The sequence below is a fragment of the Scyliorhinus canicula genome, chromosome 8, assembly GCF_902713615.1.
Source record: "Scyliorhinus canicula chromosome 8, sScyCan1.1, whole genome shotgun sequence".
NCBI classification, from domain to species: Eukaryota; Metazoa; Chordata; class Chondrichthyes; order Carcharhiniformes; family Scyliorhinidae; genus Scyliorhinus; species Scyliorhinus canicula.
This window is the reverse complement of record NC_052153.1, coordinates 185,698,445-185,722,218: the sequence shown is the minus strand read 5'-3', so window position 1 is coordinate 185,722,218 and position 23,774 is coordinate 185,698,445. Positions and strand designations below refer to the sequence as shown.

General features: G+C 52.0%; 1 protein-coding gene across 9 annotated transcripts in view; it reads left to right on the top strand.

The window, feature by feature from the left end:
• The window catches only part of palld (palladin, cytoskeletal associated protein), a 499,404-nt gene that overhangs the window by 457,663 nt on the left and 17,967 nt on the right, over positions 1-23,774 (top strand). For all 9 annotated transcript variants that reach the window (XM_038805828.1, XM_038805826.1, XM_038805829.1 and 6 more), the window contains 4 exons: positions 404-622; positions 2,418-2,567; positions 7,281-7,375; positions 21,578-21,710. In XM_038805828.1, coding sequence (XP_038661756.1) covers positions 404-622; positions 2,418-2,567; positions 7,281-7,375; positions 21,578-21,710 — 597 coding nt within the window. The remainder of the gene's footprint in view (positions 1-403; positions 623-2,417; positions 2,568-7,280; positions 7,376-21,577; positions 21,711-23,774) is intronic.

Below are 23,774 nucleotides of genomic sequence, written 5' to 3'. Positions count from 1 at the left end.
TTGAAAATAAGACATTGTATGATTGCCCATAGAATGTTTCTCTCCCATCTGGGCCCCAGTGGAGTATTGTTTGCATTTTTGTGCAGCGTGCTTTAGCAAGGGCAGACTTGCTGGGATGATACCGGGGGATTAGGGGCTTCAGAGTCTGCAAAACCTGGGGTTTTTCAACGCCTTGCAGGTGTTTAAGGAGAGGTTTGCTAGAGGTCTTCAAATCATGGAGAGTTTTGGTAGAGTATAGAGAAAGATAAACTATTTGCATAGGTTCAGAGATGTTTACAGCACAGAAGGAGGCCATTCGGCCCATCAGGTCCACTTCAGTCAGCCACGACCTGACTACATGAATCCATCTGCAGTGTTAACTTAGCCTCCGTTTGACGCTGACGTTTTGGGTCTTTTCTTTCAGGAATACAAGGTCTCCAGCTTTGAGCAGAGGCTGATCAGTGAGATTGAATTTCGCCTGGAGCGTTCGCCGGTAGATGAGTCTGACGAGGAGGTCCAGCACGACGAGCTGCTCCAGGACGGCACCGCGCCCGTCTTCGAGAAGAAGCTAAAACACGTCAAACTCTTCGAGGGGACGTCGGTAACGTTCACTTGCAAAGTGATCGCCGACCCTGTGCCAAAGGTACAAGCTGCAATGGCAGGAACGCAAGTCGTAGGATCAGGAAGTTGAATCTTTTGACAGAGAGGGGGTGTGGGGGGGGGCATTTAGCCCATGAAGCCCCTGCCAGCTCCTTGGGAGAGCTATCTAATCAGTTCCCCTCATGTCCCACCAACCCTGAAAAGCATTCTCTTCTCCAAATGTGTCATCAAATTCCTTTTGAAAATTACTACTGTTTCCTCCCCTCCCCGAATGGAGGGCACGGAGCCGGCGATGGGGTGGATGGCGGGAGGGTGGCGGGGGAGGGGGTGGGGGGTGACATCCTCTCAGGGTGAGGGGTTGATTGATTAGGACTGAGCTGAGGCGTAATTTATTCACACAGAGGGTTGTGAGCCTTTGGAATTCTCTACGCCAGAGAGTTGTGGAAGCTCCATCGCTGAACACACTTCAGGCTGGGATCGACAGACATTTGGTTTCTTGGGAACCGGGGGATATGGGGAGTGAAAGTAGAGCCATGATTGTATTGAATGACGCATCCAAATGGTCTACTCTTGATCGTATTTCTGGTCTTCTTAGGAAATCTACTTCCACCCCTCTTTCAGGCACTGCAATAACCTCCTAGAATTTTGTACAGAAAATAATTATTCTCCTTACCTCCCTTTTCCTCCCTTTTGCCAATAACTTTCAATGTGTCTCGAAACTTTACGACGCGGGAGGAGGCCACACTGCATCGGCGGTGAAGGGGTTAACTGTTCAACCTAGTGGATAGGCTTCAGTCAAGGTCAAAATCTGTGATATGTAAAAAATATAATGGCCAGTATTTTGCCCAGCGTCAGATTTGGAGGGGTGGGGGGGGGGGGGGGGGGGGGGGGGTGGGTACCCTAAAGATGCGCTGCAGAATACCTCCAGGAAAATTCCAGGTAAGGGTTTACCCGGCAATTGTCCGGGACGGCTAACTTCCTCTGGAGAATTGCGCCGGGCTGGGTACCATCTGACAGAAGCGATTTAAACCACTAACCTCAGATGGTTTCTGCCAGTCATACGCTAATGGTTACTCTGAAAGAGTTAGAAGGAATAAAACCTCTTTTAACTTCACTGTAACTGTTTTAAACACCCAGACCGCTCCCCGCACAGGACTCCCCCACACTCCCAACTCACCGGGGAACGCCTCCACCCCACCCTCTCGATACCGCTTGCCACTCCATGAAGGTTGCAGCCCATATATCCAAGGACTGTGAGCCTCGCTGGTAAGGGTACCCCAGTTGTCTTTGAGAAGGCGGTAATGTGCCATAAACTGCCGCCTTGAGCCATTGCAGTCCACATGGTTTGATGTGGTGAACGTATTGTACCAACCATTCACCACTGTATCACATTGTAGCCCATGTGGGCTCCACCTATGGACCATTGTACTGTACTACACGGAATGTTTCATGTTGGTGCCCTTGTGGGCTCCGCCCCTGGCTCCGCCCCCTTGAGGGGAGGTATAAAGAGCAGCTGCCCTGTAGACGGCTCTCACGAGTAGAGCAGTCGCAGGCAGGCACTATTCTAGTCGATTAAAGCCACTGTTCACTTCAACTCTCTGTCTCGCGTGAATGGATGGTCGCATCAGTATTGTTGTGTTCTCTCTTCATAATTTCACTGTTAATGAGAGGCTCCTGTGTAACTTAATCCAATGTGGCCTTTGTAACACTGGAAAACATACAGATGCCCCCCTCCTCCCCTTATTGTCTCAGATGCATCACAGATGTTGTGGGAATGGGGCCTTGCTTGGCCTTTTAGTACCAGTTAGTTACTCTTCTTTCCTCCACACCCCTGGTAGGTCTACTGGTTCAAAGATGGTAAACAAATCTCCAAATGCAGTGAGCACTACCAGATCCAGCGAGAGGCAGATGGAACTTGTTCCCTCCACACTGAAGCTGCCACACTCGATGACGATGGGAATTACACCATCATGGTGGCCAATCCACTGGTAAGTGGAGTCAATTCACAGTTTTCTACATGAGGGAGCGGAGGGTAAGAAAATACTGAATGTTGGGCGTGGTACAATTGGATGTGAGAATGTCACTTGGTTCTGGAATAGATGTATTGGTGTGTGACCCTTTTCTCTTTGGTCCATGTTTCTGCTCAGTCACCAGCGCCCTTCCAAGGCAATATACGTCAATGCGCAGACATTCGCTGCGAGGATTGGTTAGTTGGTGAGGTGACCCTGATTAGTTCAGCCAATCAGCAGTGTTTCCACCTGGGGTTGTATTTCACGGCCCCTCCCACCGGCGGAATCTTACAACCCTGCCGAAGCAAATGGTCTTTTGAATGGCTTGCTGCATTTCATGCATCCACTGGGCTGGAAGATTCCGCCCACGCAGTACAAATTGTTGTGATCGTTTGAAATTTGCACGTTTGTCCTGATGTGAGCAAGAGGAAAAGGTTGGCAAAACGCCTGCCTCTTCAGCAATATTCAGGTTCTGTCCGACAGGTACACTGCTGTGGTAAACACCGCTGATAACACATTTCCTGTATTACGGTACTGCCACTATATTACAGGTACCACAGTAAATCCCAGCCTGCTGGCTCCTCCCAGCAGGCGGAGTATAAATGTGTCTGCTCTCCTGCGCTGCTCCCATTCTGGCCATCAAATTTTTCCCCTCATCCGGGAAGCACCCACCGACACAGAAGGGATGACGCTACTAAAGGGACATTACATTAAGTCGGTGAATCAAGTGTAGGCCAGGCACCTCCTGGCCACGAGACGGCAACTCCCGGGGGAAACTCTGGACGATTTCTTGCGGGCTCCCCAGATTCTCGGTAGGAACTGTGACTGCCAGGAAGTTTCGGCACCAAACTACTAATCAGAGACGCTTATGTCACGGGCATGACGTCTACGTACGTTCGGCAGCAGCTATTGGAAGGGGTTACGCTCGATCTTGCAGAGACTGTGCAGCTTGCCAATTCCCTGGGAGTGGCCTCCCGTAATCTGGAGGCCTCCACCTCCGACCGCGTGGGCATCGTGGGCCCCACCAGCTACAGCCCCCGGGGAAACGGGCAGGTGGAGAGGGAGAATGGGACGGTCTGGAAGGCCGTCCTGCTGGCTCTTCGGTCCAGAAATCTCCCGGTCTCCCGCTGGCAGGAGGTCCTCCCCGACGCTCTCCACTCCATCCGGTTGCTCCTATGCACTGCTACTAATGAGACCCCTCACGAACGTGTGTTTGCCTTCCCGAGGAAGTCCACCTCCAGGGTCTCGCTCCCAACATGGCTGACAGTTCCTGGACCCGTCCTCCTTCAGAAGCATGTACACAACCAGAAGTCGGATCCCTTGGTTGAAAAAGTCCACCTCCTCCATGCAAACCCGCAGTACGCCTACGTGGCGCACCCCGACGTGCGCCAGGGCACAGTCTCCCTCCGGGCCCAGGCACCTGCTGGATCCCCACCCACAACCCCTGACCTGACACCGCCACCCCTCCCCCCGGTTGCCTCATTCAACCCTGCACCACCCACCCTCCCACCAGCGAACCTCATCGCAGCCCCCACCCCAGCAGGATCCGCCCCCTCACTGGACCACTAAGGGGTGACGAAGACAAGGGCAACACGCTCTCAGAGTCTCAGGTGACCACATCGGCGCCCACATCACCACCAGGATTGAGGCGATTGCAGCAGCGGGTCAGAGCCCTCGACAGACTCAATCTGTAACGTTTTTCTTTACCCCCGCCGGACTCTTTTTAAGCAGGGGGTAAAGACCACTGGTAACACATTGCATGTATTACGGTACTGCCCCTGTATTACAGGTACCACAGTAAATCCCAGCCTGCTGGCTGCTTCCCCCAGCGGGCGGAGTATAAAAGTGGATGCTCTCCTGCGCTGCAGCCATTCTGGTTCCAGCTGCAGGAGGCACAAAATCTTGTGCAATAAAGCCTCGATTGTTTCACCATTCTCGTCTCGTGGTAACTAACGGTACGTCAACTGCCTCAAAACTGGCAACCTCGGCACCCAGTTTACATGGGACCCCTGATCTTGCTGTGTACTGGCCGGTGGGGTGGGGGGGGGGGGGGAAGAGAGGCGGTGGGTTGGCCAGTTTGAGCTGGGTCAGCTCCAATCAAGGGTTGCTTGAACCTCTCGGGGGGGGGGGGGGGGGGGGGGGACGACGACACAGAGGCGCCAAGCTGATAACTAGCGAGCGCATCACCACACCAATACGTCACCCAGCCGACCAAGCCACCATGTTATTTTACTCACCCACTAATAATTAAATTCATGCATGACAGCTTGAATAGCATTGTCCAATTTTTGGACGTTGGCGGTTTTCAGATAGCTAATAGAGATATTGTGCGTGATTTAACGACCCCTTATTGCCGGGCGTGGATCCGGGCGCAATGGGTGAATCACGCACACGTCCCAAATTGGGCTCAACCCCGAACGCCATACCTCACGCTAGTCACCCGACTCACTCCGCCCGGCATGATGTGGATCTCGTCCTTGTTATGTCACCCGGCACCCAGGATTCATTGGTCGCACCTGGGAAACCTCGCTTTGTCTAGTATTGGTCCACACAAATGTGGGCAAGGCGTAATGGGACCCGGGGGTCTCCCAGGCTATTAGAGACCCCCGGATGGTCGGGGACAGGGCAGGGTGGCACCCTGGCACTCCCCCAACACATGGGCACTGTGGCACTGGTAGCCTGTCAGTGCCACCTTCGGAGCCTGGTTGGCACAGCCAGGGGTCGGGGTCGGACCCAGGGGGGTGGGGGGGGGGGGGTGCCTTGCCAGGTGGAGGGGGGTGGTTTGAGGGGTTGTTCCCAGGGACCTCCCCAACATTGCGGGGTGGTGAACAGGAAAAGATCAGGGCTGCCGGACAAAATGGTGCATTTTTTTCTCTGTGTTTGCAAAATTTATACGTAGAAACTCTGGCTAAATTTCAGCTGCACAGAATTCTCCAGGTTTGCAATGACTGGATTTGTGGGTTTTTTTCAAGATAATCTTCTTGAAAGAAGAAGAAAGAAAATCTGGTCACTTCAAAACCCAGGGAAATGGTCTGTGTTGTGTCCTGCTGCTTCAGATAACACAGGCTGCTGCCTGATGCAGTCTTAACTGAAGGATGCTCCAGACTCTGAAATGAGTTCAACGTGTTTATTGAACTATTAACACAGTTCTCAAATGAGTTTGACTCTCTGCTAATCTAACTGTAGTAACTCAGTCTAACTGTAGCAGCTTGCTCTAAGCCACGTGCTGGGGTGTGATGCTGCTCATCAACCCTAACTCTCTCAATGTCTGTCTATGGAAAGAGACAGGGTGTGAGTGCCTCATCCCTTTTAGTGTTTATGTCATGCCCCCTTGTGATGATGCCACCTCTGAGTGTCCTGACTGCCCATTGGTTGTGTCCTATTCTGAGTGTTCATTGGTTGCATGTTTGCACATCATGACAGTCTGTTTACATAGTTTTGGCAAGTTTGTGGTCATGTTCTACGACCCCCACTCTAGTTCCTGTTTGGTCGACCAAATGTAATGCAGAACAAGTGAAAAGCTCCAGGCCGACAAAGCAGCATTTGAGAAAAACTTCTGAGAAAAAAGGCTTTGCAGTGTAAATAATGAGTCTGATTAATGGACGTATTGACGCCTGCGATCCGCTTGCTTTCTGCACCCAGATTCCTCGCACGGGCACAGCTGGCCACGGGCACGCCACTGAACCCTACGAACCCGCTGACCCCTCCTCACCATCTACCAGACTTCCACCCTCACTGTATCAAATTCAAAATAGTCTCACCGCAACCACCCTCACCCCCTCGGGCGCCAAGCCCACCCCTCCCTTTTCCGAGTATATCAGGTATCGCATTATTAATCCAAAAGCGTAGGTGCCATGACCAATAATCGGTGGCACAGTGGTTAGCACTGCTGCCTCACAGCACCAAGGACCCGGGTTTCTGGCCTTAATTGTCTGTGTGGAATTTGCACCATTCTCCCCATGCCTGCGTGGCTTCCCTCCTGGTCCTCCGGTTTCCAGTCCAAAGATGTGCGGGTTAAGGAGAATGCGCGGGGTTATGGGGACAGGGTGGGGGAGTGGGCCTAGTATGGTGCTTCTTTGCAGGGTCGGTGCAAACTCAATGGGCCAAATGGCCTCCATCTGCACTGTGTCGCTTCTATCCAACTGTCCATTCATCTTCAGGGATCTTTGAACGCACACACTAAGATCCCTCTGTTCCTCTGCATTGCTCAGTATCCAAAGGGGGCAGGGAGAGGTGGAGAGGGACGGCTATAAGAATCTTTATTATTGTCACAAGTAGCACCTGTTCGGGTACACAGAGGGAGAATTCAGAATGTCCAATTCACCTAACTGCACGTCTTTCAGAACTTGTGGGAGGAAACCGGAGCACCCGGAGGAAACCCACACAGACACGGGGAGACTCCACACAGACAGTGACCCAAGCCGGGAATCGAAGCCAGAACCCTGGCACTGTAAATCAACAGTGCTAACCACTGTGCCACCGTGCCACGAGGAGGAAGAGGGGTAAGTGGGGAGGTTCAGGGAGGGCATTGTAAGGTTTAGGGCGCTAGGCAGCTGAAAGCATAGCCACCAATTTGGTGAGAGGAAAATAAAGCGTGTCAAAGAGGATTGGAGGAGCAGAGAGATCTCAGCAGTTAACTGGTTTATTTGACCTGCCATGGATATTTTGATTGTTTTCTGCCTCTTTTTGCAGGGTAGGACCAGCTGCACGAGCCGGTTAATGGTTCAAACTGTGGGCCAGAGAGGACGTTCCCCCCGCTCCCCTGCCGGGCAGTCACCTGGACGAAGGTAATTCCCTTACAATTCCCTCTACTAACAATTTCAGGCATACACAGACATTTACAAAAAAGGTGCAGCACCAAAACACGCCATTCGGCCCAAATGATGTACGCCCATGTTTATGCCGCACAGAAATCTTCTCCCTCCACCCTCCATCTCACCCCATCGGCCTATCCTTCTATTTCCCCCCCTCATGTGTTTTCCTTCTCCTTAAATACTCCAGTGTTACTCACCTCAATAAACTCTTGTGGGAGTAAAGTTCCACATTCTAACCATTCACTGGGTAACGGAGTTGTTCCTGACTTCCATTTTGAATTTTTGAATAACTACCTTGTCTCACGGGTGCCCCGAACCTTTGGTCTGCCTAACCAGTGCAAACGCCTGTCCGTCCATCGAATGCCTTCCACAATCTTAAAGAGGTTAAACAGATCAGCTCTTAGCCTCCTATTTTCTCAAAGCAAGTGCCTCAGCCTGTTCCATGTTGTCTGGTGCCTTAGTTCACGCAAACACGATGGGCCACTGGGAATCCCGTTGCCAGTCAATGGCACATTGCTTCCCGCCTCCGGACACATGCGGCTGGAAGGTCGGGGAATCAAGCCCTCGGTGAAAAAACAAAAGAGTCTGCCGGGGAAAAAAGGTAGCAAGCAAGCCAGGGGTCCGGCCCCGGGGGAGGCCCCACGTGGCCGATCTGCGGGCGGGCGTGTTCCATGAGGGCTCTCCTTTCTTCCGCACCGGCCCCTGTAGGGCTCCGCCACATTGCCCGGGGACCGGCGCAGAGAAGAGAACCCCCCGCATGCGCCAAAATACGCCGGCGGTTCCACGCATGCGCAAACTCACGCCGGCCCTTCGGCGCATGCGCGAGATCACGCCGGCCCTTCGGCGCCGGCTGGAGCAACGCCAACCTCTCCGGCGTCCACCTAGCCCCCGAAAGTGCGGATAATTCCACACTTTCGGGGGCTGTTGACACCAGAGTGGTTGGCGCCGTTTCTCCCGTCGGCGTGGGGACTTCGTCCCCAGAAAGGAGAATCCCAGCCGATGCCTTTATATTTCAATGGTAACTCCATTGGCAGTGGCCCTGTGAGACACTACTGGGTTTAAGCATGCCTGACGATGGGCTTCTCTCAAAGTCTCTCTCTCACAGTTGTGGGGAAGAGCTTGAGTGGCGGCGAGAAATTTAAGACGGTCACAAAAAAATCCAATGGGGAATTCAGAAGAAAATTCTTCACCCAAAGAGTGGTAGGAATGTGGAATTTGACAGCACAACAAATTAATATCGATGGACTTAAGGGCAATCTAAACAGAATACGGCGGAGGAGGGAATACATGGCCACAATGGTGGATTTCGATGAGAAAAGATGGAAAGAGACTCGACTGGAGTAGAAGACCAGCACGGACTGGTTGGGCTGAATGGCCTATTTCTGCCTATATCCAATGCCATCCTATGTATGAACTTCATTAGTTTATTCCATCTGTAAACAAATGCATTGTTGATGATTTCGAAGGAGTTACTGTCCATTTCCAGGTTGGGAAGTTTAAGGAATGGCTCAGATGCTGGGATCATAGGAGTGGAAAAACATGTTTTGCAGACGGAATTCCTTTAATTTTTTTTCAGGCTTCTTAAAAAGGAAGACCTTATGTAACAAAATTCAGAACAAAATGGTCGGGGTAATGACATGGCAATGATCCGATTATTGAACGAAGGCAATTTGTAAACTAGTCGAGCAGGTGAACCATCTGGTTCACTAATGTCCTTTAGGGAAGGAAATCTGCCGTCCTTACCTGGTCTGGTCTACATGTGACTCCAGGCCCACAACAGTGCAGTTGATTCTTAAATGCCCCCTGAAATGGCCTAGCAAGGCACTCAACCGCTATGGAAACACAAAAAAAGGAATTAAACTGGTCGGACCAACCGGTATCTACTCCGGCACCAGAAACGACAATGGCAAACCCAACCCTGCCGACCCTGCAAAGTCCTCCTTACTAACATCTGGTGCCAAAGTTGGGTGAGCTGCCACACAGACTAGTTGAACAACAGCCTGACATAGTCATACTCACAGAATCATACCTTACAGATCTAACGAGATCTCGCGAGACGTCATGATGTGAATCCCAGCTATTGTGGGTGGGATCACTGTTTAGGAAATGTGCATGTTATAGTGAGATAGCTAGACGCACACTAACATGTGCTCCCACGATCGACCCAAGACATGGGATCCAGCTCCCTTGCCTTGGGGATCTCAGGCGAGCGCTGTTCAGTGCTGCTCTCCACAAATGGGGACTAGATGCTTACCCTCTGGGCATGGTGGCACCCTGGCACTGGTGATGCTGCCTGGGCGCCCTGGCACTGCCCTATCTGATATACCCAGGACCTGTGACAGGGTTCGGGTTCAGCGGTGCTCTGTGTGGGTTTTGAGGACCCCCTCTAATAGGTACGTTGGGGCTTGAGGGCATTCAGGGGTCACGTCGGGGAGTTGCGAGATCGGGCCACCATTTATCCTACGCTGAGGAGCTCAGGCGAGCGGAGCGCCTCGGTGTAGGAAATGGGACAAGTGCAGCCTCGGCCGCGTACCCTGTGCCGAGGCCCCGTATCTACCCAAATGGCAGTTCGATAGGGTGGTGTGTCTCTCGGCGTTCCGTGCGCTGGGAAACTCCCGGCTAATCGCGCGCGTCACGGGACTATGTTCCCATTCGGGTAGATCGTGCCCGTGGTCAGGTAAAGTTTGACATCGAACCATGTCAAGAGTCATTGAGATGACCAAATGTGTTGTCAAAGACAACAGCAAAATACTGCAGATGCTGGAAACCAGCAATGAAAACGGAAGGTGCTGGGACAACCCAGCGTCTGTGGAGAGAGAAGCCCTGTCAATGTTGAAGAGCCCAATATGACATCTTCGGAACTGCGTCAAGGCAGGAACGAGGGTTTTATGCTCATGGAGCAAAAAGCAAAGGGGGTGGTAATGCTGGTAGTGAAGAAATAAAAAATAGGCCCAGAGTAAGTGTTAATGGCAGAAAAATTGCAACTGTGTCTGAAAGCAAAAACATAAAAAGGATACAGACTGGCGCGAACAAATCGGAGGACAGGATTCACGGTGTGGAATTGTTGAACTCCCATGTGGAGTCCAGAAGACTGTAAAAATGCCCGGTTGGAGGATGAGATGCTGTTCATCCAGCTCGTTGGGCTTCACTGGGACATTGCAGCAGGCTAAGGACACTGAGGAGAGCATGAAAGTCAAGTGGTGAAATGAGACGGCAAGCAACAGGAAGGTCAGGGTGACTGCTGGCGGACTGAGCGGAGGTGTGTGGCAAAGAACATAAAACATAGAACGATACAGCGCAGTACAGGCCCTTCGGCCCTCGATGTTGCACCGACATGGGAAGTCCAAAAACTAAAGGCCATCTAACCTACACTATCCCATTATCATCCATATGCTTATCCAATAAACTTTTAAATGCCCTCAATGTTGGCGAGGTCACTACTGTTGCAGGTAGGGCATTCCACGGCCTCACCACTCATTGTGTAAAAAACCCACCTCTGACCTCTGTCCTATATCTATTACCCCTCAATTTAAGGCTATGTCCCCTCGTGCTAGCCACCTCCATCCGCGGGAGAAGGCTCTCACTGTCCACCCTATCTAACCCTCTGATCATTTTGTATGCCTCTATTAAGTCACCTCTTAACCTTCTTCTCTCTAACGAAAACAACCTCATGTCCATCAGCCTTTCCTCATAAGATTTTCCCTCCATACCAGGCAACATCCTGGTAAATCTCCTCTGCACCCGCTCCAAAGCTTCCATGTCCTTCCTATAATGAGGCGACCAGAACTGTACGCAATACTCCAAATGCGGCCGTACAAGAGTTTTGTACAACTGCAACATGACCTCATGGCTCCGGAACTCAATCCCTCTACCAATAAAGGCCAACACACCATAGGCCTTCTTCACAACCCTATCAACTTGGGTGGCAACTTTCAGGGATCTATGTACATGGACACCGAGATCCCTCTGCTCATCCACACTACCAAGAATTTTACCATTAGCCAAATATTCCGCATTCCTGTTATTCTTTCCAAAGTGAATCACCTCACACTTCTCCACATTAAACTCCATTTGCCACCTCTCAGCCCAGCTCTGCAGCTTATCTATGTCCCTCTGTAACCTGCAACATCCTTCCGCACTGTCTACAACTCCACCGACTTTAGTGTCGTCTGCAAATTTACTCACCCATCCTTCTGCGCCCTCCTCTAGGTCATTTATAAAAATGACAAACAGCAACGGCCCCAGAACAGATCCTTGTGGTACGCCACTCGTAACTGAACTCCATTCTGAACATTTGCCATCAACCACCACTCTCTGTCTTCTTTCAACTAGCCAATTTCTGATCCACATCTCTAAATCACCCTCAATCCCCAGCCTCCGTATTTTCTGCAATAGCCGACCTTGGGGAACCTTATCAAACGCTTTACTGAAATCCATATACACCACATCAACTGCTCTACCCTCGTCTACCTGTTCAGTCACCTTCTCAAAGAACTCGATAAGGTTTGTGAGGCATGACCTACCCTTCACAAAACCATGCTGATTAGCCCTAATCATATTATTCCTATCTAGATGATTATAAATCGTATCTTTTATAATCCTCTCCAAGACTTTACCCACAACAGACATTAGGCTCACCGGCCTATAGTTACCGGGGTTATCTCTACTCCCCTTCTTGAACAAAGGGACCACATTTGCTATCCTCCAGTCCTCTGGCACTAATCCTGTAGCCAATGATGACATAAAAATCAAAGCCAAAGGCTCTGCAATCTCTTCCCTGGCTTCCCAGAGAATCCTAGGATAAATCCCATCAGGCCCCGGGTACTTATCTATTTTCACCTTGTCCAGAATTGCCAACACTTCTTCCCTACGCACCTCAATGCCATCTATTCTAATAGCCTTGGTCTCAGCATTCTCCTCCACAACATTATCTTTTTCCTGAGTGAATACTGATGAAAAGTATTCATTTAGTATCTCGCTTATCTCCTCAGCCTCCACACACAACTTCCCATCACTGCCCTTGACTGGCCCTACTCTTACCCTAGTCATTCTTTTATTCCTGACATACCTATAGAAAGCTTTTGGGTTTTCCTTGATCCTACCTGCCAAAGACTTCTCATGTCCCCTCCTTGATCGTCTTAGCTCTCTCTTTAGATCCTTCCTCGCTTCCCTGTAACTATCAAGCGCCCCAGCTGAAACTTCACGCTTCATCTTCACATAGGCCTCCTTTTTCCTCTTAACAAGAGATTCCACTTCTTTGGTAAACCACGGTTCCCTCGCTCGACCCCTTCCTCCCTGCCTGACTGGTACGTACTGATCAAGAACACGCAATAGCTGTCCCTTGAACAAGCTCCACATATCCAGTGTGCCCAACCCTTGCAGCCTACTTCTCCAACCTACACATCCTAAGTCATGTCTAATGGCATCATAATTGCCCTTCCCCCAGCTACAACTCTTGCCCTGCGGGGTATACTTATCCCTTTCCATCACTAATGTAAAGGTCACCGAATTGTGGTCACTGTCTCCAAAGTGTTCACCTACCTCCAGATCTAACACCTGGCTTGGTTCATTACCCAAAACCAAATCCAATGGGGCCTCACCTCTTGTTGGCCTGTCAACATATTGTGTCAGGAAACCCTCCTGCACACATTGTACAAAGAACGACCCATCTAATGTACTCGAACTATATCTTTTCCAATCAATATTTGGAAAGTTAAAGTCTCCCATAACAACTATCCTGTTACTTTCGCTCTTTTCCAGAATCATCTTCGCCATCCTTTCCTCTACATCTCTAGAACTATTAGGTGGCCTATAGAAAACTCCCAGCAGGGTGACCTCTCCTTTCCTGTTTATAACCTCAGCCCAAACTACCTCGGAAGAAGAGTCCCCATCTTGCATCCTTTCTGCCACCGTAATACTGTCCTTGACTAGCAGCGCCACACCTCCCCCTCTTTTGCCCCCTTCTCTGACCTTACTAAAACACCTGAACCCCGGAACCTGCAACAACCATTCCTGTCCCTGCTCTATCCATGTCTCTGAAATGGCCACAACATCGAAGTTCCAGGTACCAACCCATGCTGCCAGTTCCCCTACCTTATTTCGTATACTCCTGGCATTGAAGTAGACACACTTCAAACCACCTACCTGAACACTGGCACCCTCCTGCGAAGTCAAATCTGTGTTCCTGACCTCTATACTCTCAATCTCCCGTACCCCAAAACTACAATCCAGGTTCCCATGCCCCTGCTGAATTAGTTTAAACCCCACCAAAGAGCACTAACAAATCTCCCCCCCAGGATATTGGTGCCCCTCAGGTTCAGATGTAGACCATCCTGTCTATAGAGGCCTCACCTTCCCCAGAAAGAGCCCCAGTTATCCAGAAATCTGAATCCCTCCCGCCTGCACCATCCCTGTAGCCACGTATTTAATTGCTCTCTCTCCCTATTCCTCATCTCACTATCACGTGGCACGGGCAACAACCCAGAGATAACAACTCTGTTTGTTTTCGCTCTGAGCTTCCATCCTAGCTCCCTAAAGGCCTGCCTGACATCCTTGTCCCCTTTCCTACCTATGTCGTTAGTGCCGATGTGGACTACGACTTGGGGCTGCTCCCCCTCCCCCTTAAGGACCCGGAAAACACGATCCGAGACATCACGTACCCTTGCACCTGGGAGGCAACATACCAAACGTGAGTCTCTCTCACTCCCACAAAATCTCCTATCTGTTCCCCTGACTATTGAGTCCCCAATTACTAATGCTCTGCTCCTATCCCCCCTTCCCTTCTGAGCAACAGGGACAGACTCCGTGCCAGAGGCCCGTACCCCATGGCTTTCCCCTGGTAAGTCGTCCCCCCCACAAGTATCCAAAACGGTATACTTGTTACTCAGGGGAACGACCGCAGGGGGTCCCTGCACTGACTGCTTCTTCCCAATCCCTCTTACAGTTACCCATCTATCTCCAGTCTTTGGTGTAACTGCTTCCCTGAAGCTCCTATCTATGACCCCCTCTGCCTCCCGAATGATCCGAGGTTCATCCAACTCCAGCTCCAGTACCATAACTCGGTCTTGTAGGAGCTGGAGATGGCTGCACTTCCTGCAGGTAAAATCAGCAGGGACACTAACGGCATCCCTCACCTCAAACATCCTGCAGGAGGAACATTGCACTGCCTTCCCTGCCACCCCTCTTAGTTCCAACCAAGTTCTGGTAAACAAATATAAAATAAATAAAAAATAATAATATAATATAGCACTTACCTGCTCACACCAATGGGTCTTATTATTAGGTTAGAGGAGGAGGGCGGGTGGGAGACACTATACGTGTAGTGTCTCGGGTTTCCTCTCCACCAGAATTTATTGGCTAGTGGAAAATCCTTCCCAGAAGTCCGCAGGTCGTACTTCCGGTTCCCGCCTTATATTATCATTGCTCCCACTGGCACCCCCCCACTCTCCGGCTCTCAATGTGTCCCCTCGCGCTCTTTCACTGACTCTCCGCCGCTCTCCTCGCGCTCTTTTATCCTGTGTCCCCGTCGCACTCCTCGCTCTCACTGTGTCCCGCCGCTTTCCTCGCTCTCACTGTGTCCCCGCCGCACTCCTCGCTCTCACTGTGTCCCCGCCGCACTCCTCGCTCTCACTGTGTCCCCCGCCGCACTCCTCGCTCTCACTGTGTCCCCGCCGCACTCCTCGCTCTCACTGTGTCCCCGCACTCCTCGCTCTCACTGTGTCCCGCCGCTTTCCTCGCTCTCACTGTGTCCCCGCCGCACTCCTCGCTCTCACTGTGTCCCTGCCGCACTCCTCGCTCTCACTGTGTCCCCGCCGCACTCCTCGCTCTCACTGTGTCCCCGCCGCACTCCTCGCTCTCACTGTGTCCCCGCCGCACTCCTCGCTCTCACTGTGTCCCCGCACTCCTCGCTCTCACTGTGTCCCGCCGCTTTCCTCGCTCTCACTGTGTCCCCGCCGCACTCCTCGCTCTCACTGTGTCCCCGCCGCTCTCCCCTCGCTCTCACTGTGTCCCCGCCGCACTCCTCGCTCTCACTGTGTCCCTGCCGCACTCCTCGCTCTCACTGTGTCCCCGCCGCACTCCTCGCTCTCACTGTGTCCCCGCCGCACTCCTCGCTCTCACTGTGTCCCCGCCGCACTCCTCGCTCTCACTGTGTCCCCGCCGCACTCCTCGCTCTCACTGTGTCCCCGTCGCACTCCTCGCTCTCACTGTGTCCCCTCCGCACTCCTCGCTCTCACTGTGTCCCCGTCGCACTCCTCGCTCTCACTGTGTCCCCGTCGCACTCCTCGCTCTCACTGTGTCCCCGCCGCACTCCTCGCTCTCACTGTGTCCCCGCTCTCCCCTCGCTCTCACTGTGTCCCCGCTCTCCCCTCGCTCTCACTGTGTCCCCGCCGCTCTCCCCTCGCTCTCACTGTGTCCCCGCCGCACTCCTCGCTCTCACTGTGTCCCGCCGCACTCCTCGCTCTCACTGTGTCCCCGCACTCCTCGCTCTCACTGTGTCCCCGCCGCACTCCTCGCTCTCACTGTGTCCCCGTCGCACACCTCGCTCTCACTGTGTCCCGCCGCACTCCTCGCTCTCACTGTGTCCCCGCACTCCTCGCTCTCACTGTGTCCCCGCCGCACTCCTCGCTCTCACTGTGTCCCCGCACTCCTCGCTCTCACTGTGTCCCCGCCGCTCTCCTCGCTCTCACTGTGTCCCCGCCGCACTCCTCACTCTCACTGTGTCCCCCCCGCTCTCCCCTCGCTCTCACTGTGTCCCCCCCGCTCTCCCCTCGCTCTCACTGTGTCCCCGCCGCTCTCCTCGCTCTCACTGTGTCCCGCCGCACTCCTCGCTCTCACTGTGTCCCCGCACTCCTCGCTCTCACTGTGTCCCCGCCGCACTCCTCGCTCTCACTGTGTCCCCGCACTCCTCGCTCTTACTGTGTCCCCGCCGCTCTCCTCGCTCTCACTGTGTCCCCGCCGCACTCCTCACTCTCACTGTGTCCCCCCCCGCTCTCCCCTCGCTCTCACTGTGTCCCCCCCGCTCTCCCCTCGCTCTCACTGTGTCCCCGCCGCTCTCCTCGCTCTCACTGTGTCCCCGCCGCTCTCCTCGCTCTCACTGTGTCCCCGCCGCTCTCCTCGCTCTCACTGTGTCCCCGCCGCTCTCCTCGCTCTCACTGTGTCCCCGCCGCTCTCCCCTCGCTCTCACTGTGTCCCGCCGCTTTCCTCGCTCTCACTGTGTCCCCGCCGCACTCCTCGCTCTCACTGTGTCCCCGCCGCACTCCTCGCTCTCACTGTGTCCCCGCCGCACTCCTCGCTCTCACTGTGTCCCGCCGCTTTCCTCGCCCTCCTTCACTGACGGAGTTTTAGATTATAGAATTTACAGCGCAGAAGGAGGCCATTCAGCCCATCGAGTCTGCACCGGTCCTGGGAAAGAGCAGCCTGCTTAAGCCCACGTCTCCACCCTATCCCCGTACCCAACCCAACCTTTTTTGGACACCAAGGGCAACTTATCACGGCCAATCCACATAACCTGCGCATCTTTCGACTGTGGGAGGAAACGGGAGCACCCGGAGGAAACCCCCATGCAGACATGGGGAGAGCGTGCAGACTCGGCACAGACAGTGACCCAGCGGGGCATCGAACCTGGGACCCTGGCGCTGTGAAACAATTGTGCTAACCACTGTGCTACAGCGCTGCCCACGCATTTTAAGCTGGGTGTCACAGGGGGAAGGGAAAGGGAGAGAGGAAATCCCAGGGCCTTGGGCCTTGGCAGCTGAAGGAATCTCCGTTCACGCTGGTGAAGGAAACAGGCTATGTGGATGTGCCGGAGTTGGAGGAGTGGAGGGGTTTTTGCCGGGGTTTGGGGTGGTTGATAGGGGGCTGGGGGGGGACGTTCCGGTGTCAGGGAGATGCCTGAGGATTGATTTAAAGCTTTACCCTTATTCAAATTTGTGAAGCAGTAACCATTCTCACTTTTCCATTCCAGGCACTAAAGAGGTTGTAATGGGAACCCGTCCAAGTATTGTAAGCACAGGAAAACGAAACACTTCCCACACTAAATTGAAAAATCATGATCCTTTCCTGCGTGATTTGTCGGTGCAAAATTGACTTAATTGACCTTGAGGGATATGCTTTTTTATTGTATTTGGATTCGCTGGTGCTTTCTTTGATGTCACACCAATTCGGGGTCCGACCTGCTCATTGCTCGTTTGAATCAGGATATCTTTGGTGTCAAGTGTTGGTGTCAGTCACGGCTGAGTATGTAGAATTCTCACCCCCTTAGTCAAAAGGTTGTGAGTTGAAGTCTCACTCCAGAAGCTTTAGCACATAATCCAGGCGGACGCTTCAGAGCAGCACTGAGGGAGTGCTACACTGTCTGAGGGGCCGCTTTCGGCTCAGAGGTTAATCTAAGGACCCCGTCTGCCCTCTCGAGTGGACAAAAGATCCATCATTTTGAAGAGGGAGCGGGGGGGGAGTTCTCCCCAATGCCCTGGTCAATACAGCCCCTCTTTCAGCTTCACTAGAACAGATGATCTGGTCATTATTTTATTGCTTTTTATGGAAGCTTGCTGTGCAGATGGGCTGCTGCACTTCCTTCATTACAACAGAGAAGACTATGCTTCAAAAGTACTTCACTGGCTGTAAAGAAACTTGGGGGGGCGGGTGAGGGGGTCCTGAGGTTGTGAAAGGTGCCCTGTAAATGCAAACTTTTCTTGGAGTGACTTATTTGTGGTTCTTGCTGTATAATCAATAAGTGTAGCTAAACAGCCCAGTGTCTGAACATTGAACAATCCTGGTTACAAAGGATACTGTCCTTTTATTACCTGCCCTGTGGTGTACAGACGTAAGTGCCTTTGTCCTTGCTTTTGGAATGGTGAAATGATGCAGCACAGAAGGAGGCCATTCGGTCCATCTTGCCTGTCCTGACTCATTGGAAAGAACTCTCTTAATTAGTCACATCCCGTCACCCCTTCACCATCACCCTGTCAGAGGTTCCTGACACACCAGGGGCTGCAAGCGGACACAATCAGATTGGGTGGACCTTCTCGCCAGGTCAAGGAGGGACATTCGCTGGAATGCGACAGGCAACTTCAATCCAGTTCCCTGAATACATGATAAACGGCCAGACCCTGGGAAGCACCGAGGATCAGAGGGATCTTGCTGTGCATGTACACCAGTCCCTTAAGGTAGCGGAGCAGGTGAATACAGTGGTTAAAGAAAGCATATGGAAACGTGCTTTTATTAGCCGAGTCATAGCGTTTAAGAGCAGGGAGGTTATGCTGGAACTGTATAAAGCGTTGTTTAGGCCACAGCTAGAGTATTGTGTGCAGTTCTGGAATCCACATTACAGGAGGGATGTGATAACACTGGAAAGGGTGTAGAGGAGATTTACCAGGATGTTGCCTGGGCTGGAGAGTCAAAGTAATGAAGAGAGATTGGATAGACTGGGGTTGTTTTCCTTGGAGCAGTGGAGACTGAGGGGGGACATGATTGAGATGTATAAACTTATGAGGGGCACAGATAGAGGAGACAGGAAGAAACCTTTCCCCTTGTTGGAGGGCTCAATGACCGGGGGGCACAGATTTAAGGTTAGGGGCAGGAGGTTCAGAGGGGATGTGAGGAAAAACCTTTTCACCCAGAGGGTGGTGGGAGTCTGGAATTCGCTGTCTGATGGGTGGATGTGGCAGAGACCCTCATAACATTTAAGAATTATTTAGATATGCACTTGTACTGCCAAGGCACACAAGGCTATGGGCCAACTGCTGGAAAGTGGGATTAGAATAGTTAGGTGCTTGTTTTTGACCGGCACAGACTCGATGGGTTGAAGGGCCTTTTCTTTGCTGTATGACTCTATGACAACTCGCGCCTTTTTGCGCAGAAACGTGTCGCCGCATTGAAAGCGAAATCCCTCTCCTCTCACGAACCCCGGCTCTTCTGCCATTTAGCTTCAATCTGCGTCCGCTGGCCACCGATCCCAAAAACCGGGGGCTCCCAAGAAATGGCCACTTCACTCTTCGGCCGCAGCTGAGGTTGCCGTGGAAACCAAACAGGGAGGATATTTTATTACAGCGTGCTGAAGCATCTGGTCCTTCAAACAAATTTAGAGCGATGCTTTAAATCCAAACCTGGATAAGTACTGAGATTTATAGTATCGAATGGGTTTCTGTTTAAGACTTAAGTGGTGCTAATCAGGGAATTGATAAAAGAAGCGGCGAAAAGTCCCAGGATTTCAGATCAAATAACGCGCTCTTCCTTTGTGTTTTATTGGGTCATTCCATCCTTAAGTAACCCCAACCCTAAAAGCTCGTAGTAAAACTTCCCAGACAGGTTCAAGGGGTATGTTATTTTGTGCAGTCGGAGATTCGAGGCGACGCGGGTTTTTCACAGGGAGGGATGTGCGTGTGGCTGACCCTGTCCTCGTGCTGTTCCAATAGCAGTCGTGGCTGTGGGGGGTGAGTGCAGGGAAGAGGCAGGGGGCCTTTATGTTCAAACAAGCAATTCTTTCAGACAAGCATTTCTGGAACGTTTAAGTTGACTGGGGACGACTCATTTACTGCGCTCCATAATTGAGGCCTGTTTCTCTTTGGTGCTCCAGCTGCAGCCTATAACTAAACGTCTTGTCAAAAAGATCCAGTTTGTTTTTCGCTGGCTCTTGGTATGTACTTGGGCACCTTTGGGACTGAAGGTTTAAGATTTTTTTTTTGAAAGAAAGAAGTTTGACTTGCAAGTGTGAAAAACTAGCTCCACTTGTGGGGTTTACGCTGTAACCCGATCTTGAAATTTTAACTTGGGCCGTGGCGCTGACTAGCACTCTTTAACCTTCAAGACGGAGGGTGTAAAGAAAGATTTTCATTTGTGCGGCACCTTCCGTTACCACTGGACGCCCCAAAGCCGTTTGAAGCCAATGAAATACTTTTGAAGGCGGCAGGTCCAGAATCCCGCTCTGGGGCCTCGAGCACGGAATCTAACCTGACACTCACAGTGCAACACCGAAGCTGTGCCGCACTGTCAGAGGTGCCACCTTTCAGATGAAACATTAAAACCAAGGCTCGACCTACCCTCCAGGGGGTTACGTTTCACAGCACACAAACAGGTCCATTCTGCTGGTTCATGTTTGACAAGAGACCCTGTGCTCCACGATGGCAAAATTCACATTTCTAACTGCCTTCTGGGTAAAGGTGTTTCGTCTGAGTTCCCTGCCAGTTTTATTACTGGCTATCGTACAAAAACGATAATCTTTATTAGTGTCACAAGTAGGCTTACATTAACATTGCAATGAAGTTACTGTGAAAATCCCCCAGTCGCCACATTCCGGCACCTGTTCGGGTACACAGAGGGAGAATTCAGAATGTCCAAAACCACCGAACAGCACGTCTTTCGGGAGTTGTGGACGGAAACCGGAGCCCCCGGAGGAAACCCACGCAGACACGGGGAGAACATGCGGACTCTGCACAGACAGTGACCCAAGCCGGGAATCGAACCTGGGACCCTGGCGCTGTGATGCAACAGTGCTAACCACTGTGCTACCGTGCCGCACTAGTTCTGGTTTCACTTATAAGTGGAAATCGCTTCTCCATGTCGACCCCCATCAAATCCCTCTCGTCATCCTTAAAAGACTTCTATTCCGGTCCCCTTCATTCACCTGTTTTGTTGCAAAAAGTGCCCCAGCTTGTGAAACCTCTCCTGATGGACGTGGGGTATTGGGAGATGGTGACAGTAATGTCATTGGATTAGTCATCCACAAACCCAAGCTAAAGATCTGGGCGGAGGTGGATTTACACTTTGGGGGCGACCCACGCTCACCTTCATGGCTGCCCCCCCCCCCCCCCCTCCCCTCCCAATGATCGGCGCTTTATTATCCATCGATGAATGCCTCTTTCCCTTTACCAGCGTCAGGGAATAATTTGCAATCATAACAGTAGACAGATTCAGAGGTTTCCAAAATAAACCTATCTCTCTCAGCCTTGAACATACTTAACGACCCGGCATCTACAGCTCTCTGCGGTATAGAATTCCACAGATTCACTACCTTCTGAGGGAAGAAGGTATTGTGTCAGTTTGAGGTGGGGAAAATGGATGAACATTTTAGTAAGTGTGAGCCTTGTTATATTCTTCCCAGTCGGTGACAATATTCTCCGAATGGTGGGATTATGAGGAATTCTGCTCCGGCTGATATGGTTTTCGTACTGTCCACAGGCCCCGGTCCCGTTCCAGAGATAGTGGAGAGGAAACTGAAGCCATCCAGGAACGTTTCTTCCGACCTCACTTCCTGCAAGCCCCAGGGGACATGGTCATTCAGGAGGGGAAGCTCTGCCGGATGGACTGCAAGGTAAGCAGAAATGTAACAACGGGGCTGGAAACCGGAAATCATTACGGGAAGTTCTGGAAAGGCTCAGCAGAGAGAGAAGCGGGGAAAACGGTCCAGGTCCCATATGACTCTTTCTCGGAACCAGAGTTACAAACTGGAAACTCGTGTCAAGGTTGAAGCGATGGTTGAAGTGGTTCAGCGATGATACCTCTTAAAACTGAATAGTTAGCATGCCACTAGAATAGTTTTATATAAGTTACTTTATTAAGGATTGAGATGAATTATTGGACTGAGTAAACATTATTAACCATTAAACATGCATTTTTAGGACATAGCAGTAATAAGTAATCGAATGGGATTTAGGATAGCTAACTTGTCCGGAAGGACATCTCTTCTGATATCTTCAGGGGGATTCTCCGACCCCACACCGGGTGTGGTGAATGTATAATGCTTAATTCACACTGTATAGTATTGTGTCCTTGTGGGCTCTGTCTGTGAGCTTGCGCGGCTCTGCCCACAGGGGGAGATGAGGAGCTTGTACAGGGCTCCGCCCATGGCTCCGCGCATGGCCCCTCCCACTACCGGAAGTATAAAGTGCTGCGGTCTTGTGAGTCTGCCCTCAGTTCTTCTGGTCGCAGGCAGGCTCAGTTGTAAGTCTATTAAAGCCACAGTTTACTTCCTCCCGTGTCTCGAGTGAATTGATGGTCACATCACCGGGTCGGAGAATCCCCTGGGAGGGGGCGGCGCGAATCCCGACCCGCCGCCCCGAGGCCGGCTGCCGTATTCTCCGGCCCCGGTTTTCAGACGGGGGCAGGGTTCACTCCATGCCAGTCGGGGGGACATTGGCAGTGGCCCTCCCGGCAATTCGCCAGGCCCCAATGGGCTGAGCAGCCATCCGTTTTTGGCCAGTCCCGCCGGCGTGGGTTAGACATGGTCCCACACGGCGGGACCTGGCAGGTACATCAGCTAGGGCAGTCCTCGGGGGGCGCGGGTGGATCCGATCCTGGGGGGAAGCCCCCACGGTAGCCTGGCCCACGATCGGGGCCCACCGATAAGCGGGCGGGCCTTTGCCGTGATGGCACTCCTTCCTTCTGTGCCAGCCCCTGTAGGGTTCCGCCATGGCCGGCGCGGAGAAGACAACGCCCTGCACATGCGCCAGAATACGCAGGCCCGGGGCAGCACAGTGGCGCAGTAGGTTAGCCCGGCAGTCTCACGGTGCCGAGGTCCCAGGTTCGATCCCAGCTCTGGGTCACTGTCCGTGTGGAGTTTGCACATTCTCCCCGTGTTTGCGTGGATTTCATCCCCACAATCCAAAGATGTGCAGGGTAGGTGGATTGAAAACGCTAAATTGCCCCTTAATTGGAAAAAATGTATTGGGTACTCTAAATTTATTTAAATTTTTTTTTTAAAGGATTACGCAGGCCGGTCTGCGCATGCACGGGATCACGCCAGCCTTTTGCCACATGCATGGACTCGCGCAGTCCCTTCGGCGCCAGCTAGGGCGGCGCCAACTCTTCCGCCATCCACCTCGCCCTCGAAAGTGCAGAGAATTCCGCACTTTCGGGGTTGTTGACGCTGGAGTGGTTTGCGCCGGTTTTCCCACCAGACTGGGGACTTAGTCCCGCGAAAGGCGAATCCCGCCCCTTGTCTTTGTGGAACAATGCAGGAAGCTGGTTTTGCTGCCCTGTTTATCACAGGCAGTGAATGCACAGCAAATTACTAATAAGCACAGCTGTCAGGATGAGGATCAATCATGCGCTGCTAGCAATTCCATTGGGTGAAGTTTAAACATTGCTTGCAATTCTATTGGATAAGTTTAAACATAGCAACTTCAGGGATTGGATCGTGTCCAACTGGGGTGGGGGCTATTGATTTTTGAAATTGTGTAAGTATTATGTTCTAGTCTTTGTTCAGCAGAACAGATCTTGGCAGCGATCCAGGTCTGTTCTCCGTGTACACGGAACAAGCTTGATTAACTAGCCATCTTGTCCAGGTTGCCGATGTGTTTTTTTTCCTCTCTGTACTGAGTCGAGACACAGGGAATAACCCCACGTGGAAGCTGACTCAATACACGGGTCTTGAAGG